The 22,297-nt window shown below is 36.3% G+C and overlaps 1 protein-coding gene across 8 annotated transcripts in view; it reads right to left on the minus strand.

Moving 5' to 3' along the window:
• Positions 1-227: 227 nt before the first annotated feature.
• DYNC1I1 (dynein cytoplasmic 1 intermediate chain 1) overlaps positions 228-22,297 on the minus strand; it is a 291,719-nt gene continuing 269,649 nt past the window's right edge. For all 8 annotated transcript variants that reach the window (XM_073238805.1, XM_037019889.2, XM_037019888.2 and 5 more), the window contains 3 exons: positions 21,736-21,876; positions 17,481-17,606; positions 228-1,193 (listed from right to left, as the gene is read on the minus strand). In XM_073238805.1, coding sequence (XP_073094906.1) covers positions 1,083-1,193; positions 17,481-17,606; positions 21,736-21,876 — 378 coding nt within the window. In that variant the 3' untranslated portion in view covers positions 228-1,082. The remainder of the gene's footprint in view (positions 1,194-17,480; positions 17,607-21,735; positions 21,877-22,297) is intronic.

Consider the following 22,297-nt stretch of genomic DNA (forward strand, 5'->3'; position numbering starts at 1 on the left):
AGGAGGGCCTCTGGTGAAGGCAACAAAGAAGGGCTTTCCCAAGCACCACACTCATTCCCTCAGAAAAATAGAACCAGAGTTCTTGATTTAAGTCTACCCAAGCTGGCCGCCTGGAAATTCATGCTCGGTCCTTAACATGGCCCTAATATATCTCCCCAGCTCCCTCGCCACAGCTGAATTCCAATCAAGCTTTCCCCAAGCAAAGGATTTATCCACACTGGTGCAGACCTGGTTTGGAACATTTTACTGGCAATACTGGTGTCATATGCAGAAACCACAGACTTTTGTCGGACTGGGTTAGCTTGAATGACAAGTTATCAATGGCCAACTATATTTGAAATATTGTTAAAGTACGTAGAAATAATAGGCATTAAAATTCATTACATTCACAGCAACAAAGCTCTAAAGATCTCATGTTCTCAGTGGAACCAGCACATTGTAATTGTTATTTGGAACTTAATGTAACCTCAGCAGCAGCAGAGACAATACAGTCCTCTCATTATGCACATGCTCTAAGATCATTTATTTTAATGCTTTCAAATAAATATGTTCCATGCAGCACACCACAATAAATAAGGAGCAGCAATGTTCTTCTAGTAAATCCATTCATAATGTGAGTCACCATGTAAAACACCACATCTCAAGTCTTTGGCCCTGTACCATATCATGAAGCACACCACATCTGCACCTAATCATATCTGGCTTCATATGGATTTAATAGGACTATGCCAGAAGTGCATGTAAGCACAAATTTAACCAGAGGTTTCCAGCTATTAAATACATCTACTAAGCAGTTAAAAGGCAACAACTAAACCCGTAAAGGCTCCCCTCCCCGCTCCCCCCACCGCCTCATTTTTGAGACAGAAATAAAGAGATAGAAATGCTCTGGTGAGTTTCAGGTCCGTGGATAACAGGGTGGGATACATGTGGAATACTCGGAGCAAAGCTGGCACAATATGGCACCCAAAATGTCACAGCAATACTGCTACTGAATGGACACTGAATACAAGTGGAATCGATGACTGCAGGCGCTGAGCTCTAGAAGGTGGAGTGAGGCATGGCATGTGGGTGGCTCGTTTCCCCTAGGCAGACAACTCAACAGTGCCTTCCTCCTCACTATCAGCTCTGTTGGCACGGATCTCCACGAGGGTCCTGGCAAATCGAGTCCATTCGTCATTGTGGGGAACAGCAAGCTGCAAAGCGAATGAATGGAAAATAGTGAACAAGATTTATCTTCTATGTCTGAAAGCCTGAAGCCCGCATGACTATTCCTCCTGAAGCAGCTGTTTCCCTTGGAAAGTAAAGGAAACCAGATATTCTTCCTTAAATTGGTTAGATCCCCAAAGTGTTGCTCGTAAACTGACAACTTAAGAGAATAATGTCACTCTCAATAGTGAAATCACTTGTGAAATTCATAAAGCTTTAAAAACTTCTGTAAACTATACAATTACAGTAGCCATGTTAAAGCACTTTCAGTAACAAAAATTGATCATAAGATCAGACTTACAGTGAACATAGCAAATAAAAGCTGCATTATTGACTAGGATTTTTAAATAATTGTGGTATTTTCTTTCTAGGTCAATGCTCTTGATTCTTTTTTTTTAATGTTGCTAATATGCCAGTATGCATGACAAAAGTATAGCTTACATTACAAAGAAATGTTGTTTTTATGAAATAATGCTTTGGCTTTTCCAGTAAGATCTTATATGATACCTATGAATAATATAATAGTAGCTAACATTTACCAAGAGTTGTGTTCATTCTTCACAACAATTCTATGTAGGGTGATACTAGTATTTCCACTTTACAGAAGAAATCAAGGCACAGGAAGATTACATCATCTTACTGAGGTTGCAGAGCTAGCAAATATCAGTGCCAGTGGCATCTGGTTCCAGTATTGACTTCCTTAGCCAGCGTGCTCTACTGAGGGAGATTTTAACAACTTCCCAAGTAATATCTTCTTGTACAATTCAGTGAGGAGAAAAATTAACCTCACCCAATATAAACTGCATATATGAATTTTTGTTAGCTGATTTAAAGGATAGTGATTTCTCTACATTGCTTCCAAAAATGAATCTGCTCAAGGATATCATGCAAGTGTTAGGAATAGTAAAGAGAATTATTTGAAGATGAGAAGCAGGATCAAGTAGAAGTCTGAATGGTTTTTGTACAGAATAAAATCGATTTAGACTGTAGAGCCCGTTTTCTTGTAGGATTACCCTAGAAGATGGTGTACTCCATGTACAGGCACTAATGCTACACATGCTATCCATGTATTCTATAAACATTAATAACACATCCATCACCATCAATACACATATTTAAGAATAAAAAAGAGGAAGCAAATCTAAGCTTCTACAGCTGAAAAAATGACCCCCTAGATGAAGTACCAAATGATTAGAACTTTAAAATTTTATTACAGGGAATGATATTCTTAGATACCATCTATCAAGGACGACTGACTGGAGGGTGGCATCATCATTCTAGAAAGCATATCCTTCCATTAGTGTGCCAGTACTAAGGTTAAATGTTTCAAGAATAATTCTGGAAATGGTATACAGGAGGGAGAAATTAAGTTCTAGTTATTTGGAGAAATGCAATACCAAAGGACTTCTCATTTAGTCATATGAATGAGTTTTTAAATGGTTAAAAGTTCTCTTGTTATTGCAACAAATCCAAATGTCTTTTTAGGCAATGACGTAAGTTCACAGTAGTACTGAATGACCCTACCTACCCCTCTGTTCAGTCCATTTTCCCTCCTTTGAGCTCTTTTGCTAGGTTCCACTGTTCTTCATTTTTCTCTTCAATTTCAGAAAATACTGCTCTGGGGAAATGAGGCCCTCAGAATAAATGATACAAAAGAGCTAACAAAAAACATAAGCAGCAAAGGGTTGGCATCATATTTATATGAAAGAATAGGCCCACTATTTCTTTTCTTTCCAACTCCTGACTGAGTCCTTCCCAAAAGAACCACAAAACAAAAGCCCAAGAAGAGACAGAAACCAATCATGATAGCATATTTCTAACTAGAAGGTGAGAATCAAGCTAAAGTATGTTATAATTTCAAATAACTTTAAATATTAGAAAAAAACAGGTCTTACTAAAATACATAGTATTTACTCATAAAGAGTGAAGTCTAAGTGTTTGACTCCTAAACATAATGCTGTATTCCTAAAATCATACAAATTTAAGTTGACATATGATTTCATACATAATATTTTATTGATAGCAATATATAGAAACTACATACTAAAACAAGAAAGCAGCTAAATATGTTTACACAGTTTCATGTAGTAGAAATGGCAAGACTGTTAAGAAACAACACTAATAAAGATTATGAAACATTATAGTTTGACTACATGGCCAAATACAGTTTGGAACAGAACTGAGTATCATTTATGACAAAATTGCACATCTAATTTTTCAAAATTGAATTTCATTAAACTTCAATGTTTCTGATAAACAAAAGTACCTGCAATGGAACTAGATTTGACCTTTTCCATGGGGGTGGGATAATATTAGAATGCCAACACTTGTCCTTAAAAATACAGATTCCCTCTCACAAAAGGTTTCACGTCACATCACGAGATGTATTCGAACATCTTGTTCTCTTTTTGATCTGTGAAAGTAGTAAGTTTCATTTAGGTTGGAAAAATATGAGAAGTTTGTTTTTTTTAAAAACTTGTTCTGCCAAATATTTTCCTCCCTAGAATACCATAAACTTCATAGAAATGGTAATTTGCTTTGGGCCACACATACACGCACACAGTAGAACACGAAAACACAATGGCTTAACATTACCTACCTCATCCTATTACACTTTTTCATCTAGTTGACTATAAAAATAACCCAAGATGATTGTAATGTTAGATTTAGAAGGTGACCAGCACACTGCCCCGTTTTTAGAATTAGATATCACCATCAGGAAGCGCTTTAAGTATAACCTTAGCTTGAATGTGCGAATGTGTATTCACAGGCTGTTTCCATACCCAAAGTCATAATTTTGGGCATTTGAATTACTTGTAGGTAAGAGCAAACAGGTGTCCTAACAAACAAGAAGACTGTCCTATTCATTTTGTATCTATGGCTATGAACTGCATCATGTAGACAGAACTGTCCTTTTTACCCATGGAAAGTTCCTGACCCTTCTCACCTGATTCTCTCTGATTAGAAATGGCTAGAAAGGAGGCTCACGAGCATAATTACATCTGAGACTTTGTCTAGGAGATTTTTAATCCAATATCTTAATCATTAAATAGAAGAAAATCTTGGTTCATGTTGCTTAAAGAATAAGACTGCTCTCATGTCGTCCTAACTAGCACACAAATTTATTTCATCTGTGTGGACTGAGTACCAGTCCCATCCCAGGCACTACCTCGGGGTGAAAGATCCAGCAGTGAATCATTTTGGCATATAAGGACTATGAAATACAGATAAAATTATCATATTTTCTTGAGCCAAAATGTGTGAATACTGGCAGAGGTGTGTGTTTTTTTTTAACTTCACTGACATAAAAAAATGAATAGACTAAAATTTACCTTTTTATAGAGTGACAACTGCAACATTTCCTGGTATGTGGTGTGTGTCAAGCAAGTAGTGGGGAAGCAAAATGGCATGTTAATGACATGGCTTCACTATCTCTTCAAGTTTCTATCAAGGCATGAAAGGTTAAATCTAGAGCATCACCATAGATTTATTTTCCCCTGAAAATAATGGCTGGAGTAATTTTTCAAACAATTAACATTTGTGATAGGAACGATATTCACAAGTTTCTAACAGTGATGAACAATTTCAGTCTCTTAAAAGTTTATGAGAAGCCCTGTGAAGGAAATAGCCCATAGTTCTATCAAGGGAATAGGATCAGGAAGACTCGTAAAAATTGTCCAGAATTATACTGGATCAGTGGATCTGGAAACATTTTCTGCCTTCAGATTCATCTGCCAAAGTCCACATCTTAGGTCAGGGATGATTCAGTTTTTCCCATTGCTTCATATATAGTGTTCACCAACAGCCAGTTCACTCCACTAGGTGATTGTTTTCTAATTTATTGCTAAATGCATAAAGCATTTTTATACCAAAAGCACTCAGGGTGCTGCTCCTGATAATAAAATCTTAGCTCTAAGAGTGACCATCTTTTATAAGAGTGACCAATTTTTACAGACGAGGGAACTAAGGCCAAAAGGTAGTTTCTGAGGCAGCAATCTGGCCATACAGAGGAGGTAAAATGAACCACAGATTTGGACAAGAGACTGCTTAAGTCCTGCTCTCATCTTGATTACCAGCAACGGTCAGGCACTTAACCTCTCATTGCCTCAATTGTAAAATGGGGATGAAGATGGCTGACCCATTTATCAACAGAGATGTGGGGAGGATTGAGAAAAGTAATCTAAGTGAAGAAAGTACTATGAGTAAGTTCATCACGGAATAGCCACGCATTCTTTTTCTTTAAACTGTCACTCAGATTGAACACATTTCTCAAAGATAACAAAAACAAAACCACAAAAAATTTTTGTGGTTTTGTTTTTGTAATCTTAGAGAATTAATTCTGATGTTTGCTATGCGAGGACATTAACGAGCAGGTGTACATCGTTCTCTACCAGGTAGGAAATAGAAGAACGGAGCTAAATGATTTGCCAAAGAACACCTAAGTCTCACACATTAGTGTGGGGGCAATCAGGGGCCTCAGCCCTGTAAGAAATGCCAGCATACCATGGCAGAGTGGCAAGAAGGGATTGTGTTTTGAACCACCTGCTAAAAGAGTATGAAGATTGTTTTTAATCTTCTAAGATTCTTGGAAGATGAAAGGTCAAAAATAAAAAGCAAAAGTTGTGGAAAATTCATGAAAACTGATCTTTTTTAGTCCTCCTCCCCCAAGTCAGGGATCTGCCCCTCCCTTCTGCCTGAAGGGAATGGAGAGGGCCTCTGGATCCTGCCCCACCCCATCTCCGAATAACTATTAGTTGAACCCCTGAGTGTCTTGCTGTGCACTTAAAGGGAGGCACTGACTGCAGAATAACTAGATTTTAAGAATGGAACCAATTTTAAAAGAATTTTCTCCATCTCCAGTATCAGCCAGAGTATGGTTTCTTTCCCAGCTCCACCACTTAATTTCTGTGTGTCCATAAGAGAATTTATATTTTAATATTTATCTTCATTTCCTCATTTGTGAGAAAGGAATTTTGAGATCCATCTCCTTATACTGCTGTGAATATTAAATAAGACCCCTCCCCAAATATAATAAGCTTACTACAATGCTTGGCACATTATAAACCCTGAATAAATGATGATATTTTTCCTTATTAATAGTCATTCCCCTCTTCTCCAATTTTTTTTGTTGTTTCCTTTCTTTCATTTTCTTTTTTTCACTTATATAGAACTGCATTCTTTTTAGAAATATACCTTATATTTTATCACATTTGGTTTCTTAAAAACCCACACAAATAATTTCCTACATAGTCATACTTTATATAGTCACACTAATAATAGCTAAATTTCATGAGGTAGGTTTGGGGAAAGGGTTCCTTCATATCACAAGAAAAATTCTGTCAGAGTACTTTTTATTGTTCAAATTGAAAAGTCAAATTAAAGCATAATTATTCCCCATAAATGTACACATACACACATATGTATAATATACATGCATATTTTTTATTTTTCAAGTATGACCAATACAGTTTCATCTAGCTATTTCCTTGTTCTAGCACTTTCTACAGCGATATTGTACATTTTTAGCTCAAGTCATAAGGCTTTGTAGCCGCTGAACATGCTGTTATAAAACTCAAATGGCTTTTTATAACCAGGGTTAAACACACAAATATCGTCCATGTGTCCCTTTTTATAAGCACATGGCTAACCATTTTGAACAATCCTCAGTCAAGCCTCCCTCATTTGTTTGTAATTTTAAAGACTTTATAGTACCTCACAGCTGATTTTAAATAGCTGCATTACCTGTAGTAACTCCTACCAGGCCGATGCTGTATATTTTTCATGGTAAAAATATCTGTCTCGGGTGTTGCTTAATATAAAAGTAAGTTATTTATTTTTAACCTTGGATAATTAAGACAGAAAAGTATTCCATAATTTCAGTTTGGCTTCTCAGATACATTAAGCATTGCAAACAAATTAAAATAAATAGAACTCTAGGCTTCAGTATAAATATTCCATGGATGTGTGGTTCATCAGCATCTTGGTAATCTTTCAATTAAATGGAATCATTAAAATAAAAGTCTGTGACAATTATGTTAACCATTGATTCCAAACAGATATGTGATGATTCATCTCCTGTATTAGCCCAAAATATAAAGTTTTCTGTTAAAAAGACATCTTCTAAGTTACTTTTTCACTTTAATGCACCTTTGTTTTTTGTTAATGCATTTACAGAAACTGTGGGAGCAAGCATGGGTTTCTACAGAAAGACTGCTAAACCCCTCTAAGCTCTAAAAGCTTTTTTAAAAAGAACAATTTTTAATGGCACCCCCAATTCGGGAGTTTGTGGACTTACTGGTATACAAATACACGTTTGTGTTCAGAGAAAGCTGGTATTTTTTAGGACAATTCCCTTTGCCACACACACAGAAGGAAGCAAAGTGGGAGGTAATAAGCGACAAAACAGCCGCTTCAACGACCGGCTTCCTCGCTTCACAGAAATACGGCTCCACAGTAGTTAACTCTCAGAGAGTCTAGTATCCCTGGTAACAGTGGATGAAACCACGGACCAAAATTCCAAGCCAGAATGCAGTGTACAGAGGATGTAAATATACTACAGCCTTCCACTACTAAGACGTATACTGTGTGGTAGCTTCGTATTTACAGAAGTTTGAGCGAAGTCTAGAAAGTGGAAGTTACATGAGTCTCCATACTGCAGCATCTGCTCTTACCAGTTGGTGGACAAAAATTTCTGTGAGATTTAGCAGCATGCTAATATTTTGTACTCTGATGATGTATTTTTTGTAAAGATTTTTTTTTTTTTAGTCTGAGAATCCTATCTAAAGAAACCCTCATCCATCCATCAAACCTGAGATTTCTCTACCAAAGTTCTCTTCATAGTATCTTTAAATAAGTGGTTGGCTATTATAGAATGTTTGTTAGAACAACACTTAAAAAAAATTCTTACCACCCAATTCAGGGAAAAATAAAGGTAGGACATAAAAGTCAAAAGTAAATAGTAACAAATATGGGTCTTTATCAGTTTCAATAAACCAAACACTGAAGAAAATGTTATTTTAAATACTTTTTAAAAAGAAACATTTTAAAATGTTCTTCCTGTTAATATTTAGCATTATAGGAAACATGACAAAATTCTGAAGTTTTTACCTGTGGAGGAAAAAGAAATCATGCCGCTGATGAAGAAAGAGTTAATTTACTAAGGTTCACATTTGTATTAAAATCTTATCATCCTCCTTTCTTCAGAAATCTCTTAAGCATTATTTTTCCTATTATGTGGAATAATCTATGTCTCCAAAAGATGGAAAAAAATGCTAAAGACACTGGCTGATGGGCAATAATGGAAAATAAACTTTTTAAACTTCCATTACTACTCTTTTTCCATAATACAAAAGATCAGGAAAATGACAGGGAAATGAAAAAGCATGTGCTGCTCAAGCTGATCTGTCATATTAGCTGACTAAACATTATATCCCTTCTCTTCCTGGTATTAACTATAGGTTTTCTAGTAAATTCCTAGCAACCACTGCATCTAAGCAGTTTTGACAAAAAGAAGGCTTATTGCTAAACACCTTAAAACATTTACCAAAGTAATAAAAGAAATGTCATTCTCTCCTACTGAATGTTTGGGCATAAAAGAGATATTTTTATAATGTAGTTCATGATTTACCATATCTATAGTGTCCAAAAAAAGCACAATGAAAAGGAAGCATTTTTCCAGTGGTTTGACAACTATTTGAGTCAACTGTTAGTTTTCATAACACCAGTGGCCAATTGCTCATTTTTAAAAGCACAGGAGGGGAGAGGGAATGGGATAAAGATTATAGAGAAAGGACAAGCACTCATTTTAAAATATATTTTCTTTATATCCTTTTCCATGGAAGTATAGTTAAATGGATTTTTTTCCTGTCCATCAATCTATAGCCAGCTTAGAGGTTGCATTTTGAATGCCTTATACAATTAGGCTTTCTCTTACCCCTCAACTGTCACATGTGAAACATTCAGGCACCCAAATATTTTTTGAGTGCTTGTTAGGTGCCAGGCACTGCGCTAGACCGGGTTATTGTGTTCAAATAGACAGTCATGGAGCATCTATGTCTCGGTGGACATGGTACTCTTAAGATTAGAAAAACTCTACTGAGGAATGTGATTAGAGGGCTGCTGAACTGAGTTTTTTTCCTAAGTCAAAGGGTGGCTAGTTTTTAGGATACTAAATGTTCACTTTTTACCAAAGAGTCCTTAACAGTGAGACAAATAAAAATAAAAATAAAAGATTCCATCTAAATGTTGAGAAACGATTGGCTGGCCGTGAGGAGAAAGATCTTAAGGGAATGGACCAGCTGAAAAGGAAGTGTGCAAAATTTCTTTATAGTCCCTAAATAATAAATAATTCATGTTTTAAAATGAAAAAGATGTTCTGAAAGCTGACAGTCTCAAAAAATCATGCAAACCTTCCTTGAGAGTGGGATATAATGACACATTCACTTCCTGACTTTTCAAGTCCAACCTGTATGGCATATAAATATTTACGCATAAGCGTGTATAAGAAGATACTTGGTTTCATATTATGTTTTAGATAATACCAGCAGCAGCATATGCATGTAAGAAACAAATGACTCTCCATTTCTATACAGCCCCAGTATTAATCTAGACTCATAGACGATAGGAGCAGCTTCATGCTTGGCTGGTCTGAGCTGTGATTTGAGGCCATTGCTCTAAGCAGTAATTTTTCAAGATAAAATTTAGCAGTTTTGAAATTCTGAAACTAAACACAATTTTTTTTAGCAGTTTTGAAATTCTGAAACTAAACACAATTTTGTCAGCCATAAAAAAATTTAACACTATAATTAATGAGTGCTTCAAAATCCAAACTGCTATTGAAGATGACAGTTTGAACCACAGAAGAACCATAAAGATGATTAATTATACAAATTGGTCTTTGTTTCAGAAGGTTTATATTCATGGGCCATTTATCACCAAAATGTTAATATATGAATTCCATTGACTATTGCAAATTACTACACACACATTAATTTGCTTTTTATAAAATCAGATATTAGGGACTTCTTTTCATTGAATCAACTACTCCATAATACATAAAAAGTCATAAGCATTTTCTTATCAATTTAGAAAAAAAGGAGCTTGAAGAGATATTAATCCTATAAATTCATTTTTATAAACTAATGCTACCTGAATAAGCACACTATTTATATAATAATTAGTTTAATCATGGTCTTTTACATATATAATTATCAAAATGAAAGCCACTGCTGCATTAACTGTAAGATGAATATAACATTAATTGGAATTTAATAGCGTTTTTTTCTTTTTAAAATTAAGCAGTTTTCCTAGAGAAAATCAAGTTAATTCTAAAATTATATCATATATTTTAACCAAATTATTTTATTTCAAATACATATAATTTATTATAACAAGGAAACGAATTATTATTTCCACATAGCTTATTTTATAGAATTGTATTTATTAGCACCCTAATCTGCCCCTGCAAATATGCCTTTGGGTCTTTTGACCTAACTTCCCAGCGTTGTTAAAACTGTAAAAATCCAATTGAAATCCCAATGCTTTGTATCTATGTCATCAAATGTCCAGATGTTATTGACAGAACTAAGTATTTGGATTTTCAGTTTTTATCTGGATGTTTGGCACTAGGGAATAATTTCTGCCTCATACAATTAAGTCAAAGTCTTGTCTTTTCCACAGAGGGAGAACCAAAAGGAGTGTTTAGCATCAGCTAAAGGAAATAATATTGTTTACCCATGTGAGGGATCAGCTAGTACTTCAAGTATCTTGCACCTTATGGCCATACTCACTTAATGAGAAACACAAGTGTTTGGGGTGATTATAACCGAACTTGGGTAAGCTGAGCCCAGCTCTGCTCTCCTCTGTGGAGGCTGCCAGAGCTTGGCCACGCTAGAGCTTAGCCACGCTATCAGGTTCGTCATCACCAGGGGATAATTGCCTTCATAAAGCACAATAATTAACTGACTGCTTTCAAATCCACGTCTCTTCATGAAGGAACTCTTATGTGAATTAACCCCAAATCTCATTTTAACTTCACATTTTCTGTTCCGCACAACCCTGTCCCCACGGACGGAGGTAAGTTATTTATATTCAGGGCACAAACTTCTTGTGGAAAACTGACGTAGGCCCTGTCGTACTGGAAAACACGAAGTAGCTCCAAAGCACACAATTATTGCCTAAGTATAATCCACTTAAAAACCATAAATGTATTGTATTTATTTTGTGTCACTCAAATCCTTTTTAACTGCCAGCACTTCTAGTTTATCGGATGCTACTATATTGAACTGCTGTTTAATAAAGTGCAAGCAAAATAGCTCATGAAATCTTTTCCCTTTTATTCTTATTCTAGCTGGCTATGAAAACTTTTTGAGACACTTTGAAATAATCTTTGTACATTACACCTTGATCATCATTATAAAGTATATTACATAGGTCATTTTTCTTGTTGGGATTCCAAATAAACTTTTTATTCTAATTTTTAATTTCAGCTTTAAAATATACAGATGAACACTTAAGTCATGCTTTACTTTGTCAGCAGCTACAGTTGATCACTCACATTCATCTGCATTTTTTCTTTCCAAGAATTTTTCAAGACCCTTTTAATATACTAACAAATGTCAAATTTATTGTTTCTAGAAATTCATAATAAATGACTGCTATTCTTTTAGCCCCAAGGAATCTTATCAAATAAGCTACTTGAATGCTATCAAAGTTCGGGTTTAAAATGTAAAGATTAACGCATGTTTTCTTAGGCAATTAATGAATGGGATACCAAACAAATAAAGCAAGGGTGGTCTCCCAAATTAGTTTGTACGTTGACATTTAATTTATCAAATTCTAATTTAAGCTGAAAATGATTTTGGAATTTTACCTTTTGACTACTGTAGACATATAACAGGGATTTGAAACTTATGTGTATTTATTACAACTGAAAACAACCTCTTCCCTGGAAGAGGTTAATGGAAAAAGAAATAATAGGAGGTGGAAGATAAGCTGCTTCTTTCAAAACTGGAGCTGCAAACAGCATTCTAACTAATTCAGATAAGCAGCAAACATAGTTGTTAGGGGATATTTATGACAGCCATATCTGCGTGGCAGCGCTGAAGCATTAACAATAGCAACGGGCTTTCTATAAAACACATCTGCAGGAAAGACAGGTAGAGAGGCTGGCTATCAATCATCAGGACACGTGAATAATTCTATACTCACTGGCCCATCTGCTATTAAAATCAGCTCCATATATATATAGAAAATCTTGTTATTCAGTAAAGGAGCCATAGCAGTGAGTAATTTTTATTTTTAATTCTGTGGAATATATGTATTCACACATCATTAAAAAAAATCTGACAATGATTAACAGCTCTCTAGGAATGTATTCTGAAGACAAATACACTCAACATTTTCAGGTTATATTTGTAGTTAATTTATGACTTGTTATCTTACCCATGTTTCAATTCATTGAATGGGATTGTACAGCTCCAAACAGACTGTATCCCATAGTTAGGAGAGAAAAAATCCTCAAAACTTGTTCAAGAGCTAGCCTCATATTTACTTAGATCTTAGAAATTTAAATGGTGCATGCAACCACTGTCTACTGAAGTAACTTAAGATGCACAACTAGAATAAAAATTATAGCCAAATGATAAAAGGGGTCTTCTCTTCCATTAAATTCACAGAACTTCCATTTATGCTAATGGAGTTAAGCACCTGCTCTGCAAAGAAAAAAGACCCCTATCTGTGAAAATAAATGTGTACAGTGTATTTTCCAGATGCAATGCTGAAATCAAACAACCAAAAATGTGTGCTATATAAACAAAGCATCATGTGGCCTACCTGAAAACATTGCTTTTTTATATTTTACTTCCTTAGTCAGAGGCCCTGAGATGTTACTCATGCCTTTGACATTTAAATTTAACAAAAAGAGAGAAAACTGGGGATGGACCAACTCAATCTGGTGATTTCAGTGAGCTCATACACAATCCTGTTTACCCCTTCACAAGTTTATATAAATTGCATCAGTAAATCTGGATTCAAGCCACAGCTCTCTGCCATCATCCTAAAAGTCATGGAGGATAATTGTACTTAATAGAGGGGGGCATGATCATGGGGCACTGTGCTGGGACTCCCCGCAGCAGCTGCAGCCTCAGCTGGGACAGGAGATGAGGCAGACAATTGGTAATGACTGGTGACACCACAGTCCCTTTCTGCAGCGCCCTTCGAGTTGAGTATCAGGTCTCCCAGGAAAGCATGTCTACCTGGACTTGAACAGGGGTGTCTCCCCTGGTAGTCACAGAAATCTCTTACCAAGAAGTTCTTGGCCATGGGATGCACAGAGAAAGGCTGCCCCTTGTCACTCCAACTATAGTAGGAATCATAGAGCTCTGTCCCAAAGCACTATTATGCTTTCAGGTACAATTACAATGTGATCAAAACAGGGTTGTGGGCAGATGAATTACAATATCTAGTGCAATTTCAGCTCTATTTTTATGGCCTTTGTGATGTTTATAATGTAAAGCATTACTATTCTCATTCACCATTTTTAAAGAAATAGGTAATAATGAGAAGATTATACAGCATGTACTACATTAACCATATTTCTAGATTTCTTCTTTTTCCAAATGGTCTAGGTCAATGCCAGATTTTTTTCCTTTCTGATTTGCCTCATGAGTGGTATTAAAAGCACATTCTTATGGACAGGATTGGCTACATAATTGTGCAGGGCCTAGTGCAAAATGGAAATGTAGATGCCGTGTTGGAAAATTTCTTAACAATTCCAAGACAATGACAGCAGAGCGTTAAACCAGGCTCAGAACTCCTCTAAGCACAGGGCCTATGAGACTGCAAGGGTAACCCAAGTATGAAGCCAGCCTTGCTCCTGGAATGGGACCTGGGCAGAGAGCACATGCTGCTGCCCCCAACCCCACTCCCCACCTTGGCCTCAGCCTAACAGAAGTCTCAGTCAGATCAACCAAGGAGAATGAAGTGAGCTGTCTTCCCACAGACAGACACCTATTCAATGTACTGAGGACCCAAGGAAAATGGATCAATAAAATGGACTCTAAAAAACTACCATGTACTTTCTTACACAGATTATGTAATTCTAGACTTATTTAAAAATGTCTCATCTTCTTTCCTAGAGAGCTCTGCAAAACAAGGTTTTGCATCCAAAAGCCAGCATTACCCTGGCGAGGGGGTCAGTTTTAATGGGGATCACAGGACCAATTTTGAATACAGATACTCTACATGCAATTTTATCCTCACTGCCATATTTTTTCACTTCCTCTTTATTTTTTCCTCTTAAAGTTACTTCCTGTTCAAGCCCCTTCCCTCTTGTTAGCCCTGCACCAGCCTTAGATTTGCCTTCAAATTCTAAACAGGCAGACTTGCAGGAAGGCACTCTGCCTGACGTCCTGCAGTTGAGGTGATTTGGAAGGCCGGGGAGGCACTGTTTAGAAGGTGCCTGTCTCCTCTAAGTACAGGTATACTCTGTCAGGTCCAGGCTGGCGGACAAGACAGTGGTAATTACAGTAAGGGCAACATTTGCCCATAAAGTGATCTACCATCTCAGAAGTGGGCTTCAGCTAAGCTCAGGTGTAGGGAAGCCACCTTTCCTTTCAGTACATAAAGCCTCTACAGAATTGGTCTTCAAAGATTTACAACAGGGTATGGAGATGAGTAAAAAAAAAGAACTCCCCCCATCTTTATTTTCCCCCAAAATAAATATGAGGTACATTTGTAAATACTTAAAAATACTTAGAAAAAAACTATAGTTAAGACTAACTTATCTTGTTAAGTCTGGGTTTTTCTGAGCTATAGATTGCTTTGTACCTGATCATATAATAAAGATCTGTTCAAATGTATAAACCTATCCTGATTTTTGGTCATTCAGAGAAAGGCAGGAAGATTAAAATATTACCTCCTCTTAATAAAATAGTATATCCTTTTTTTTTAATGGTAGTGAATTTGTAGGGATAAACAACTCTATAAATTGTTTGGCCTATTATATGTCACAGAGATTTTTTCTATAGACTGTCTAGACTCCAGACAATAGGCGAGACTGGCCTATAGTTGCAGGCATTTCTATAGTCTATAATATCACTTAGAAAAGTAAGAGCAATAATACAAAAATGAAAACCAGCCTGACCTGCCAGTATGATAGTAGAAATATGAGTATAACAACACTTCACAATTTAGAAATGATGATAGCAATCTACAAAGAAGTTTTAGCAGCTACGTATCAGCCAAAGCAACTTTTGCAAATTCATATATATATTCCCCAAATATGAATCAAATTTAAGTAATTCTGTCCACAGGCATAAAAAATCACTTTATTGCAGAAAATTCTTTTTATATATTATGTTGTGTTTTCTTATTGCATATAGTATGTGTGTGTGTATATATGTAGGTGTATGTATATCTAATATTATTGTATAATATATATATAACATACAGTACATATTATATATTAAGTAATATACACACACACACACATTACATTTGTGGTCAACATACAGACTTTTCCAAAGGCTTTTCTTGAAATAAAATAGACTATTAAACTATTCCACTTTTCAGTCCTCTTGGATAAAGCAATTAAGGTTGCATATAATCTTAAGAGGGTGGTTAAGGGATATGTATAAACAAGGGAGGTTAGAGAAAAGAGTTTTAAGATTTCATCTACTTTCTGCCATTTCCTCTCTGAGCACGTCTCCACATCTACTTCTCTCCCACAGTTACACAGTTATAAACCTAGGATAGAAAGAGAGAAAGTAAACAAGAAACTTTTTTTTCTCTTTTGCTAGCTTTTTAGTTTCTTTTTTGTAAATGAACCAATGAACAGCATTATTTTTTGTTGTTTAGTTTTATTTTGGTGAAGATCATGAAAATATAAAGTGTTTGAATATAAAGAATACTCATTGAAGAAAATATTGCTGTGACGCTATTCACAGTATTCTTGATTCAGAGGTATTCTTTTTCTAAAAGACTCCAAATTATGCCAACAGTCACCAGACCGTTTGCCTCTTCACCACTGGGGATGATTATTAAGGGATTCTTGGTTGCTGCTGGAATGGCTCAGCTTGAGGCATCAGTAGTTAAGGGGATGTCTAAGAAGTAGATAATACGCAGTAAAAAGGAGAGACTCTTCTAGTTGTTTTACTTAGACTTGGACATGACAAAACAGAAAGCTCCCATCTCTACAGTGCTTCAGTTTCTGCCCCCAGCTGACTTTTTAAAAAATCCCCCAAACATACTATCTAGTTCATTTCAACACAATTCTACCAGATAGCAATTTGGATCATCAAAAGTTCCACCATAAGGCAAGCTACCTAGGATTGCTAGATTTATAGAATGCTGATTGATGAAACCATCAACAGCCCTTCTCTGTGTGACCAGCTAAGCCCATCTACCAGGCACCCTCAGAACACTTCCTAGGTCCAGGACATGATGCATACAAATGTGGTATATTTCCCACCTGGAATGCAAACGCCAGATTCATATTATGCCAGGAGAGCATTACACAACCCTCTTATTTTGTTTTGCTTGAAAGTTCAATATTTTCTTTGTGTTTAAGGAAAAATTTCTTTAACTTCATCAGAAATGAAAGTTTTTGTCAATACTTTCTCATATAGTAAAAATACAGATACACTCAGTATAATCGATTGATAATATAATATTAAATATAGTATAAAAATTCAAGGAGATTTACCTGAAATAAGAAGTGTAGGTTTTATCCCTTTGATATGTACTATGATATTTGGGAATACTTTATCATATAGAGAGGTATATATTTCATATAACAACTTTGAGTATCATGAAAATGGTACAAAATTCTGATTCACCTCAACCTTCTTAATTCTACATTTTAATTAAGTTATCATATACATCCTTACTGAACATACCAATTAAAACTTTTCAAAGTAAACAACAAATTCCAAATTCAACATTAGCACGATGAATCTGGCAAAATGTTCATTCTCATGACATTCGTGTGAAGATCTATGTTTCATCACAGGATCGCTGGGAATTCTATAGCACTCTGAAAGGAGCCTGCATCATTAACTATAGGGCCCTGTGCGTGGAGACAGAAGACCAAATGAGGCCCTAAGGAAGTCTTGCTGAGCTCCCACTGAAGTCAATGGAAATTTGCAAACGCACTCTACAGGCTCCTGTGGCCCACAAGGTCTTGTCAATAATTTCACTAGGCCTTTAAACTAGATATACACGTAAAAAAGAAATAATAATAAAAACCCAAATCCCCAAACCAAAAAAAGATGTACCTCTCCAACATCGTAGATCCAAATACGACCTTCTGAGTCCCCAACGGCCACTTCTTTGCCAGCTTGAGCCCAGCGAACACGGTTTAGGGCGGACGCCCCCTCAATGGCTACACTTGCTGTTGGAACCTGTCAAAGAGGTTACAACAGAAACAAAGAATATCTGAATATGAATTTAAATATACGGATTTACAATGATAGGTTTAACTGGATGAATCACCACTGCCTTCATGTGCATGAAGTAATATACATCCCTTGTGCAGGGGTAAAAAGGATTCATTGTTCTTAAATCATATGCTCCACTGAATTAAGGGGTAGTGAGGAGACACTAACAAAAAAGGAAAAGAGAGAGAGTCTTTTTCCATAGTCAATGGGCAATGAGTGACATAAATATTTCTTCGGATTATGCAGGGTGTACATCGCACATACAAAAACAGCAGCTAAATGTGATACTTTTCCAACAGGTCATGATTTATGGATGGTTGGAGAAAGATTTCAGGATTTAACAAGATTAAGGGTCCTATAAAAGGCAGGAAGGTGGGAGTATGAGGGAATAAAAGTCATATTGGTAAGTGTCTTCAGGAGAAAAAATACGTATTGATCCCTCAAAACCTTATTGGGGAGGGGATTATCAGAAGAAGAAAAAGTATATGCAGGTAAACAACTGCAAAACCTCAAATTCTTCTCTTTCTTTTTTCTTTCCTTTATTTCTTTTCCTTTTTTTTTCTTTTCTCTTCTTCCTCCTGGCAGTACCAGGGTGTAGAAAGCACTCCATAACTTTAGAAAAGAGTGATATCCTGATAGAACATACCACCTACTTAGAAGGCCTTGTGTCTCCTTTAATAAACACCCTAATTCTGACAGTGTTAATTACAATAATACTTATCACTAAAGTAAACTGGAGGTGCTGACATGGGACCTACATATTTGTTTCAAGAACCTTGTATTTGGAAGAAGAATTTTAGTGGATCTACCCCTTTGCCATTGTCAGCTGTTGTAAACTCCTGTGTTTGAGGTTGGAAGTTTATAACTGACGGGAAGATCAGGTCTCCCGACCTTCTACAAGAATGTTCACTAGGAAATGACAACAAGTTGTGAAAAAAGTAAAAGGTAAATGTTGAACAAAAAGAAAAAAATATATAGTGAAAAGAGGGCCACCAAGATCATCTCACACCAAGATCATTAGACCTGTGTCTAATAAACGCGTCGCATTAGGATGGAAACATGCCATGTACTGTGCCTTAGCCCTCCTGGCATTCTGTTATTCAGGGAATTGAAACCATCTGTTTATATGAGATTATTGACCCAATACTTACCTTTACAATAGTAATAAAAACTCTATCATATGTAATAATCTATGTTTAAACTTAATCTTGAAATCAATAAAAATTCCTTTGCCTGCTTAAATCATTGTATGGCAATTGTGAGCAAAATGTAAAACAAAAGTCCCCTGCTCATTTATTTTTTTAAAAATACACAATTTCTACAATAACAGTACCTGCTGTGCCGGTTAGAGCCTGAATTTTTAACCAAACCTTTCAAAGGCCAAAACAATGTGAATTTAGATGGGCTATAATTCTGTCAATACACCTTATTATTAGTGTGCTACTCAGAAAACAAATCTGAGATTCAGCTAAAAAATTTTCAGAGTTAATTTTAACTCCATAATTAGATTATATAGGATCATACTTTACCTAACTCTATTCAATATCATAGTGTATCTATGAACAATCTAAAAAAAATTCAATAAAAATGTTTAATCATAATATGAATATGTTAAAAAATTAATTGCTCGGAGACTGAATTTTTGATACATTTAAATAATACCTAATACTTTCTACAGAATTTTACTTATATGAAACTAAGTAATGTAGCAAACTAGAAAAATTAATATTTTAACCATTTAAAAATATCTTCTTTTCATAGACATTATAAATGGCTAAAAAAATGACTATCACAACCTATAAAAGGTGCTAAAAATGTTGAATGCATGAAGGAAATGACAAAATATCTTTTATTAGTTTGATTGTTAATGACCTTTCAAAAGCTGGTGAATCTACAGTGAAAATAATCCATATATTGTCTCTCTCTCTCCTTTACTCTCGTACTTTGGTTTCACAAATATTTTCACATTTTGTAAGGCTCAATCACCATTTTAACTGCGAAGACAGGATACATACAGAAAAGTTAGTACACCATGCAGAGGATAGTGGCACTGAAATAGGTGACTATGAACTGTCTTTGCATAGAAGGAGTTGGGGTAACTTGATCTAACAGCACAGTAATTTGAACACCACCAAAACACATTGGGTATTCAGGTTCTGATTTGTTTGTTTGTTTTCTTACACAAATCTAATTTCTAATATGACAAATATTTGAAAAATCTTGTTCAACCTGACAGAAGTCAAAAATCATTTGAGGGTTTTAAAAAATGTTCAGTTCAGTGCCGGATTTGAATCAGACTCTATATCTACTGTTACTGCAAAAGCAGAATTAAGTTGACCACAAAACAAAATGGTTTGCATGACCCATAATGATTTTTTTTAATGTTTAGCTATAAAACTCTTAATGTAGTTGTCTCTTGATACCTAGAGAAAGAGAAGGGAAAACATTTACATTTGGCAATGTTGAGACATTAATTTCGTTTTACCTAAAAATGCAGATAGAAAAAATACACAAAAAAAACAGTTACATGGGAATTTTTTAAGGAATCTGTAGAACATTCACTTCATTATATGAACAGTTGGGTATCACCTAAACATCACTTCTACTAAATCTGATTTCTGATATAGGGGGCCTCCTAAGTTAGTCTGGAAAATGTATTTTTTGGTTACTCTAAGTAAAAGAGTTTATTCTAGCAGATAGAAGCAATATGATTTTAATCAACGATGAAAGACTTTGGGAAATCATTACAGTGTAGACTAATAGCACCTTTTTATTAAAAGCAATAAGGTTATAAATATTTCCGCAACCAAAATAATGGGCATTGCATACATTCATGGCTTTTGATTACTTTCAAAGATGCTTCATTACATAACTCTTATCCTTATCACATAGTTTTTGTAGCCAAAAGGAAAAATAGACAGACTGAAGTATTTTTTTTTAAATAATTATTTGACAGGGGTTATGGGTATATATAATCTTGCAAGATACAATGACTCAATACTAACACCTGAAGGACATTTCCCTGCCCTCTCCCACAAAAAATAACCAGGGGCGCCTGCTCCTCCTCATATCCTCCAGCTGTAGCTTTCCTAATTAAAAAGGCTGAGCTGTTTCCTGCTCAAAACACTTCAAAAGACATTTCTCCTGTTCTCCACTTGATGTACAGTTTGCAGCACTTGTTCCTCTTACCTGTCCAATCTTATTTTTGGAGAGCAGCCCTGAATCAGAAACCAGGAAATGATGATGAGACCATTTTATTTTATTAAATTGAAGGCTACTTAATAATCATGTAAAAAAAAAAAAGAAAACCCAATAACTGAACTAGCACCTCAGTAATTTTGAGTGGAGAAAAAGGAAAAATGCATATTGCATAATTTTTAAAATATAAATATCTAGTGTCATTTTTAGAAAGAGGATTTCTTCACTATCTTTTGCTTTTTTAATAAAATGGGCTAATTTTCATTTGTGAGGTACTCGAAATGTGACATGTTAGAATCCCAATTTTAACAAAAATACTGAGTTTAACATACATGTTCAGAGTTAAAGACTATTGTAGAAGTGTGCCTGTGAGTTCAATATCCTAGACAAGGATTATTAATCTTGTAAAAACCAGAACGAGGATAGGTCTCAACATAAACAGTCAACAGATCATCTTTTATGGATTTAAAATAAACACCTAGCAAATGCCGACAAATAGCCCTTTCTGAAAGCTTAATCTCCAGTCAGTGTCCACTTGAGTTTACTTTCCCAAGTATTTGCCAATAGAGTTATTTCAACACTGCTATGAAATATTCCTGTGTGTCCTTCCCATAAGGAAAGACGTAAACACATATCATTTTGCTCTTTGCAAAGAAGGGCCATCAATTGTCCAGAATCTGCCACGGTTTAGGGATGAGGTGAGATTAAATGATTTTTGGCCAAGACAACTGCAACTCCCTTCAGCGCAATAAAGAATGGGGGGTCGGCAGCCCAGCTGCAATTGGAGGTTCTGTTCAAAAAGGGCCGTTTTGGAGACAGGGGGAGACGGAGAGAGGCCGACTGCGCCCTCCCTCCCGCCAGCCCTCCCGGCCCGGGCGCGTGCGCCGCCGCTCACCTCGGTGTCATTGTTGAGGTTCCAGAGGTCCAAGCGCCCCATCCCGTCCACGCAGGCAAAGAGCGCGGGATGCACGGGGGACCACATGACATCGTACACATAGTCTGCATTGTCTTCAAAGGAGTAGAGCGGCTTGTTGTGCTGTAAAGCAGAGAGACCGTGAAGACTTTGTGGCGCTGCTCCTGCCTCGGGCTGTCTAGCGAGCCTAATTAAAAACTTTGCACATTCACAAAGTGTCATAAAACTTCTCGAGATGAAAGTCCTCGAGAAGGTGAACCGCAGCTTTAATGTGCCTAGAACTGTCCAGTGGCATAAATAAATACCGGGGGCCGGGGGTGGGGCGGGGGGCTCTTAAGGGGCTGGGGGCTGGGTCGGGCGGGCGAAGGCGGTTTCGGACTCGGTCCTACGAGACATTCCAGACAGGTGGACGGGACTGCCCATTAGACCGGAATTCTCGCCGGGCTACGCTTCGCGAGTCGCCGGGAGCCGGAACCCCAGCGTGTCTGCCCGCTGGGTTGGGCCCCGCGGGGATGCTCGGAGTCCCCGGTGGCCCGGCCCCTGT

Source organism: Manis javanica, chromosome 6, assembly GCF_040802235.1.
Source record: "Manis javanica isolate MJ-LG chromosome 6, MJ_LKY, whole genome shotgun sequence".
Lineage (NCBI taxonomy): Eukaryota > Metazoa > Chordata > Mammalia > Pholidota > Manidae > Manis > Manis javanica.